We start from the raw sequence: 8,555 nt of genomic DNA, 5'->3' as shown, positions 1-8,555 counted from the left end.
ATCTCGAATTAACAACAAATCAAACACGAAAAGTGAAATTTTTTTGTTGCAAATCAGCGCAATTTTCATTTTTGCTGCAATTTTCATTTCAACTTTTTGTTCGATGGAGCTTTTTCCAGTTTACGTTCTTCATAGTGGTAAATGAGAAGAAACACAAGTTTATCAATTTCGTTAGCGATTGTGTAATAATCGAGTCGACATTAAGCTACAACAATTTAGTTGCAGCTATTTCGGAACAGATTAGGATCGATAGTGAGTTAAACACAATAGAGATTAACTTTCTCCCAGATGATGGTTTGCCACCGATTCTGATTTACAACGATGTAGGTGTTAAGGTGTATATAGAATTAAAGAAGAAAAACTTGAATTTCACTGAATACCCCTTGTTTGTGACACAAGTTCCAGTTGTTTGGTTGCTACAAGTTCCAATTCTATAGATGTATCCACAATTGATAGCACTGAGATTATGCATGATATCGAATTGATTGAAAACACGAAACTTAGTGAAAACACGGTTATAATAGTTAATATGTTGAACGAATTTGTTGAGGAGGATCAAGTTTATAAAGATCAAGAGATAGTTATGAATGTGATGAAGAACTTAGCTGTACGCGAGAGGTTCCAATTCAAGGTGAAGAGATCAAGCGCAACAAGGTATGTCAATAATTGTATATTCTATTATATATATGTATAAAGTAGTATATATTTGTAAATAGGTATTAAAATTAGTATATATCTAGTTATGTTTTTGTATATGTAATGACCCGACCCGTCGTTTTAAGAATGAGCATCTTGTTCAACGGCTTAAGATCTTGAGAAGCTTCGTAATATGCATTATGACCCGCATGTATGGTCAAGTTTGGTTTTCGTAAGATTTAGAGTTAAATTTAAAGAAAAAAAACAAATTCTCATTTTGAATCTCAAATGGAAAGAGTTGACCAGAGAATTTACTTTTGAGAAAACGACCTCGAAATTGATTTTTAATGATGCCAATAGCTTCGTATGGGGATTTTAGACTTAGACATGTGTTCAGATTTGAATTTAGAAGTCTGTAGGACAATTCGGCGCATTTTGGCAAAATAAGAAAGTTGACGTGTTCTAATTATATTATTTTATGTGCGGAAGGGGTCTATTAACATGGTGGATACCAATTGGATATGATAATAAGTGTACAAGTCATATTATAAGATATATGGGGTCTAAGGAATGTCCTAAGACTAAACCAAGTTGGAAAATTTCATAATAGACTAAACGTTTAAGAGAATGCGCACAAGACCCTAATTTGGACGAGCATATATACATGTATATAAAGTGTTATGTGATTCACAACCTATAAAATTAAAGATCTCTGAGTCTAGTTTCCAACGCTTTAAACCATTCGTCATTTGGACATTCCTACACAAAGTTATGACCAAATTACCAAAAGCTGAAAAAATGCGATTTTGCGGTCAAATGTGCGATCGCAAAATAACTGTGTGAACCGCAAAATCATTCTGTGATCGCAAAATGGTCGCAGAATGAAGCAGAACAGCCCAGTTCTGGGCACCGAGTTTTGCGACGCATCTGTAGCCCGCATACCCATTATGCGATGGATTATGCGATCGCATTCCTGATTTCGGAGGGTTAATTTTCCTATTTTCATAACCCGACCCCATTTTGATAAATAGGCTTTGGGGTTTATTTTGGATCATTTTTGAGCAAAAATCTGATGCTTTAGAGTGAGAGAGGGAGCCCTAGAGTGAGAAAGTGATCTTCATCAAATCATTCTTCAATTCTTACTTAAATCTTTGAAGATTAACAAGGAATTATCACAAGATCTTCATCAAAGAGGTAAGGTTCTATACCCTAGTTTTCCATTTTGTTTTTGGATGCTTTTTGAGCAAGAATTCACGGGAAATTTGAGATAAGTTACTTGTGGTTATTGTTAGTCAATCATATGGGATTATTATCAAATATTCCGACTAGATTACTCATTTTTGGGTTGAAAATGGTAGAATCTTCTAAGACTTTAATTGAAAATTTGAGGATCGAGTTGATGTCGGAATTTGGCAAAATTGATATGGTTGGATTCATGGTTGGATGGGGGTTCATATTTCGTGATTTTTGTCGAGTTCCGAGATGCGGGTCCGACGGGATTTTTGGACATTTCTATTTTCTTGTCTTAGCTTTGATTTCATTAGCTAAGTTAGTTGTTTGTAGTTATATTTACGTTATGTAATTGATTTGACTAGATTTGGGACACCCAGATTTGGATACTCATGGCAAGAGCGTGATTTCAGATTTGATTTGAGCTTGGTTCGAGATAAGTATCTTGCCTAACCTTGTGTGGGGGACTTCCCCTTCGGATTTGAGTCTTTTGTGTTGATTGTAGTTCGTGTACGCGAGGTGACGAGTGCGTACTCGGACTTAATTGTGGAGAATTGGAATTTTAGGGTTCTTAGGTTCTTATATTCACTAGGGATGGAGTTATTCTTGATATGACCTAGTTCCTACTTATTAGTTTCGTCTCTACATGCTCAATTGAAATTAATTGTTTCACGATTCACTCTTATTACCTAATTGACTCCTATTTGACTTAACTAAAGAGTTTTGCCTCTCTTATTGTCATGTTATATTTTTATAACTACTTGACTCGTGTTGATTTTCTTATTATTGACTTGTATATTGTGGGATCGTTGCTACATATTAGTTTTCCCGTTGTTTAATTGTTCCCTTTATGCCAGTATTCTTTTATGTGGTTATTTCTTTGAGCTGGTTCTACCATTTTCTCGTGATTTACAGCCCTTGAGTTGATTTACTTGTCTTACCTTGTGTTATTGTCATTTGTTGTTGTTATATGTATTGCGGTGATGTTTGATCCTTCTGTTGTGATGTAACTGTTGATTTTGTTGGTTACGTTGTGTATATATTTGGGACTACGGATGTGAGATTCCGGTAGATCCCCCTTTTCTGTTTATTTGGGACTACGGATGTGGGATTCCGGTAGATCCCCCTGCACAGTTATATGGAACTACGAGAATGCACCCGGTAGATTCCCCTAGTACTGGGTATTTACATTTTGGACTACGGATTGGGATTCTGGTAGATCCCTGTACATTATGAGTTGGACTACGGGACTGCACCCGGTACATCCACTGGATATTTTTATTTGGGGAATACAGGACGGTATCCTGGGAGATCCCCAGTTGTTATCTCTGTGCTGAGCTCTTCTCCTTCCGTGATTATTTTGTCTCCGTTGTAATTGTTGTTATCAATTCAAGTGTTTTAACGGTTTAGATTCCTTTACGGTTGTGATCCTGTGTTGGAATCCATAATGTTTACAATACCTTGCCTTATTTTTATATATATTTCAATACTTCAAATTTCAACAATTGTTACGTTTTTAACCCAATTAACTTCTCAATTAAATTTTCCTTAAAACGTTTGAGGTTATATTTTACTTAAAAAGGAATTTCTACTAAGTTAATTTATTAAATCCCTTATTAAAGGTGATAATCATCCGATATTGTATTTTAATGAAAATGGTACCTTCTTTATTCAAATGATTTCTAATAATAACTTCGTCTTTTCTTGTTGAGTTCCTAGTTGGTTTATAAACTGTAATCTACTTTATGTTAGGTAAATTAGTCTCCTTGAACATCTTAATTGCATTGGTTATGGACCCTATGTATTTAGTAGCATGAGAATGTCGTTGCGCAAAGTGAGATAGAAATATGTGGGCACAAGGTGTCGGGTGTGCTAAAGGTTTGGTAGTTGAGGTTATGATATGAGACATTGATTTTGAGATGGCTGGAGTTGTGCATCAAAAATGATATGATTTATTGAGTTGCCATCGCCTTTCTTATTTGAGTACATTTTTCTTATCCGTGTCCCAGTTATGTTGGTGTTAATTTACTTGGTTATCTTCATTTCTATCTGTGTTTTCCCTTTATTGTTCTACTGTTTGTGGTTGAGTTTCTCCCTGCTGTTGATATTACCTTGTTATCGTATTTTGATAGTTTATCGTTATATCTTGTTCAGTTTATTTGACCAGTATGTGCCTTGACTGTTCCTCGTCACTACTCTATCGAGGTTAGTCTTGATACTTACTGGGCACCGCTGTGGTGTGCTCATACTACACTTATGTACATTTTTGTGTACAGATACAGGTATTTGATTGATAGTAGCTGTGCGGGTCGTTGAGGTGGAGACTCAAGGTAAACCTGCTGTTGCGTTCGCAGGCCTCGGAGTCACCTTTCTATTTTATATTCACACCGTTGTACTTATTTCCATATGATTGTGTTTAGAAGTTGTAGCGAAACTCTGTAGAGCTTATGACTTGTACTACCGGTTTTGATAATTGTAATTGTTCAGAGTTATGTAATTTGAAGTTAGTGAATATCAATGTTAATTTTGTAAATGTTAGGCTTACCTAGTTTAGAGACTAGGTGCCATCACGACTCCTTCGGAGGTATTTTGGGTCGTGACAGTATACCAGTGCATTTAAAAGTTGAATGATCTTTAATCCTAGGTATAACCTTATGTGTGTGGATGAAAATTGTGCTTGGAGTTTCAAATCTTCTGCCGTTTTCAAGGCAAACATATTCAAAGTGAGAAGTTACAATAATAATCACACATGCGGCTTTGGTGAAAGATACTTAACACAATGTCAAGCTACTTCAGGTGTAATTGCTAGTATAGTCAAGGACAAGTATGTTAATTCAAAAAAAGTTTACACCTCAAATGATATAATAGAGGACATACAAAAGAAACACGGGATTGAAGTGAGCTACATGAAAGCATGTAGAGCTAAAGAGATACCAATGGCAATGATAAGAGAGAGTCCGATTGATTCATATAAGGAGTTGCCGAAGTATTTTTATATGTTGGAGCATACAAATCCAGGAACGGTTATAAAGTTGCACAAATCAGAAGATGTATGCTTTCTTTATGCATATGTTTCGCTATATGCATCTATCAAGGGCTGGGAGCATTGCAGACCGATAATGGTTGTTGACGGAAGTTTCCTTAAAACAGCATATAAGGGTACCATATTGACTGCTTGCACACAGGATGAGGCTGGTGAGTTGACTGCATCTACCTTGTTTCTGCAGTTTGTATAATGTTGTAGTTTCATGTATAAAAGTGTATAGGATTCACAACTGCTGTTTTTATAAAATTTGCAGTTGGTATAAAGTTGTATAATTGTGTATAACTGTGTATAAGATTTGTATAATTGTTTGAATCCTAATATCTATTTTGTATAAACAGGAAAAATCCTTCCACTTGTATATGCAATTGTAGATTCAGAGAATAACAAATCTTGGGAGTGGTTCTTTGTCCAGATAAAGGGTACTTTTGGTGTTAGGGAAGGGATGTGTATAGTTTTAGATAGAAACAAAAGCATCTTCAATGCCACAAAAGCTGTGTACCCAAAAGTACCACATTGTATTTGCATGTTTCACTTGTGGAAGAATGTAAAGCACACATTCAAGAAACATCACAAACAATTGAAGGATATCTTCTTTACTTTGGCTTGAGCTTACACGATAGAGAGGTTTGAGTATCATATGACAGAGATGTACAAAATTGATTCGAGGGTACAACCTTACTTGTTCGAAATTGGCTACGAAAGGTGGTCTAGGGCAGATTCCAAAGTGAAAAGGCCGATAGTAATGACTTCCAATATTGCAGAATCAATTAATGCAGCAAACAAGGATGCTAGAGAGTTACCAGTAATGCGATTGTTGGAGTACATGACAAATTTGCTACAATAGTGGAACAACAAAAATAGAAAAAGTGCAATGGAGACATACATAGAGCTTGGCAAAAAGTACGACAAACTCATTCGGGAATATCTGATTGCATAAGAGCAAATGATGGTAAAATGAATTAAATATAATGATGCTTGGCACTGTTGACTTGCATTTTACTGCTTGTATAAGGATGTATAACTCTATATAATAATGTATAATGTTCTTTAACTTTTTTTTAAAAAAAAAACTTTTGCAGGTGAGGCCTGCTATGGAGCAATTATATACTGTGTTTGAAGGGGTAAGGTGAAACATAGTGTGCCTTGAAGAGGGAACATACAGTTGCGGAAAATTTCAAATGGATGAACTTCTATGTCTGCATTCTTGGGCGGTTTTGAAGAACTAGCAGCTAAAACCTGGCTAGTATTGCTCTTTTTACTACAAGAAGGATAAACTCCTTAGAACTTATGAATTTCCAGTGAATTCGATGCCATATGAGAGTTTATGGGTAATCCCAACAGAGGTGCTAGAAGATGTAGTCCTACCACCTAAAGGGAGAAGGAATGCAAGAAGGCCAAGAAAGGAAAGACTCAAACCTGCTTCAGAGAAAGAGTCTAAGAGGGCGTTTTCATGTTCTGTGTGTGGACAAGGAGGTCACAATAGAAAAACATATAGGAATCGACCAAAATAAATAGTTGGAAATATAACACTTCCTATTATATTTGTTGTCATGTTGAGTAGTTAAGTTTCACAAACAATAAAGTTACAAATGTTGAGTAGTTAAGTTTCACAACCAATTGAGATGTTTCATTATACATGTTTTGATTATCCAATAATAGTGTTTTGCAGTTTTTAACGGTGCTAAATATATTGATAGATTGTACAAATACAAAACAGAACTGCAAACAATCAATGATATTATATGTATACAGATGTATAAATGAGAGTATAAGTTTGTATAAATTTGTATAACTATGTATATTATTGTATACATATGTTTAAACCCTGCTACATTAACAAAACTGCAACCATAATGAAAATATATACTTTGTTAAAGGAAAAAGCAACTGAAATATTCATTAAAATATAATTCATTCACAGCCACAATGTGTAATGACTACCACTAATTAAGCAAAAATAAAAATATTTATAATATCCTTTAAGGTTATCTCACAAGTAGCATAATAGTACTTAGACAAAACTAGGCAACAACTCCTGATGCATAGCAAAACTACAGTAAAATGGAAAAAACAGAACTACTTTCTCGGTCGTCCCCTCTTCCTCTTCCTGAAAAGTCTCCCTGTGATTTCATCACCACTAATTGCACCGGACTGTTGTTTTTTCCTTCTATAATCCCACAACAGAGATCCTCACCTGGTGCGAAGTATCTCAATGTCAAAATTATCTTTTCAAATTTCCTTACTAAGGATGAAATACTCAGCAAAGCCAGCAACAAAAGCACCACAATCACTATATTTAAAAAAAAACAAATCAGATTCAAATAGGTACACTAATAGTAAAATAGTAAAACAATTGAGATTAACCTACCATTTGATCCATTGGAGCACATTATTAACCAGATTAATCTGCAAAGCATCAGAATGGGATTTATCAGTATATGCACCATTGTTCCAATCAATGCCCTTCTTCTCGACATAAAAATTAGAACTCTTCAAGAAGTAAGGTATCCGAATTGCATAAGGTAATGCAGCATTCAAAGCAAGTCTATCATTAATAGCTCTACGGTTAGAGTCATAGATGTGGATGCACCTATCTATGAACGTAAACAACCCCAAAACCCAATGGCCCAATTTTGCTCTTCCGCACTTCACATAGATAGGGAATAAGACGTGGTTAACAGTGTGCCATGGTACATTTGCATCACAATAATATCTTCTAATGTACTCTTCTATCTCATGCCCTTCAGGAATCACTGAAGGATCTTGATTCACTTTGAAATATTTATACAGGGAGTTGATTTTGTTACCAAAGGCAAAGTCAGTTATAGTAAACCGCATGGCAATATTCGGCCCATATTTTCCCCTCTTGCTCAAATAATAAAAGAGGACATCAAGTTCTTAGACAAGAAATAAAATAGAACAACCATCACTGCCAGATATTTTAAATAGAGAAATTTTGACACTATTATATAGAGGTATACATATTTATACAAGGTTATGCAATCTTATACAATCTTATACTGTGATTATATAAAGCTCTGTATACACTATGGGGGTCTCAAACAATAAAGATATGCAACAAATAAAAAAAAGCATCAGAACAGAAAGTTATTAAATACTGTGTCAATCAAAGGTCGACCACAGTATGCAAGTGAGTGGAACCAATCCTTCGTGGTCACATGACACGAGCCAAAAGTAAAAGCTTCTGCAAGATTATTTACTTCATCGGTATATATATTTGCACTTCAAATCGCAAAAAATAAAAAGTAATCAGAACTACCTTCATTGACAAGTATAAAATCAGAACATGAAAGATTAAAGAAAATGAAGATACCTTCGCCTCGTATCCATCCCATTATCAACAAACGCGCAAAACTCTTTAGCCAATGGCGACAATGGAACAAAATCATCAATTTCAATCGTGAAAGGATGCTTGATATAAAAAATGAGCTTGTGCGCCGATCCTGTTGCCCCTGAATCAAAAACTGGCAAATATGGAAATTTGGCATATTTTCCTGGTATTTTCTGTCGAACTGACTGTTCAAGAGAAATGTAATCATCTTCTATGTCTATGATGGATGGTTTGTGAAGAACAATTTGGGACATCTGTAGCACAACTAAATCTTCATCACCAGTGTCATCC

At 35.1% G+C, this 8,555-nt stretch overlaps 1 protein-coding gene across 1 annotated transcript; it reads left to right on the top strand.

Annotated features, from left to right (window-relative positions):
• The first annotated feature begins 529 nt into the window (after positions 1-529).
• Positions 530-6,042, top strand: LOC138872156 (uncharacterized). Its single transcript, XM_070150253.1, has 5 exons — positions 530-654; positions 4,511-5,061; positions 5,166-5,168; positions 5,251-5,417; positions 5,992-6,042. Exons 1-5 carry the CDS (start codon positions 530-532, stop codon positions 6,040-6,042), a joined length of 897 nt encoding a protein of 298 aa, XP_070006354.1.
• The last annotated feature ends 2,513 nt before the right edge of the window (positions 6,043-8,555 follow it).

This window comes from Nicotiana sylvestris, chromosome 1, assembly GCF_000393655.2.
Source record: "Nicotiana sylvestris chromosome 1, ASM39365v2, whole genome shotgun sequence".
Taxonomy (NCBI): domain Eukaryota; kingdom Viridiplantae; phylum Streptophyta; class Magnoliopsida; order Solanales; family Solanaceae; genus Nicotiana; species Nicotiana sylvestris.
This window is presented reverse-complemented; position numbering and strand designations above follow the sequence as displayed.

Coding starts and splice junctions, on each gene's coding strand:
- LOC138872156 (XM_070150253.1), top strand. CDS start 530: ATGTTGAACGAATTTGTTGAGGAGGATCAAGTTTATAAAGATCAAGAG. Junction 655..4,510: donor AAGAGATCAAGCGCAACAAG/GTATGTCAATAA, acceptor CTTTAATCCTAG/GTATAACCTTATGTGTGTGG. Junction 5,418..5,991: donor CAAAAGCTGTGTACCCAAAA/GTACCACATTGT, acceptor AAACTTTTGCAG/GTGAGGCCTGCTATGGAGCA.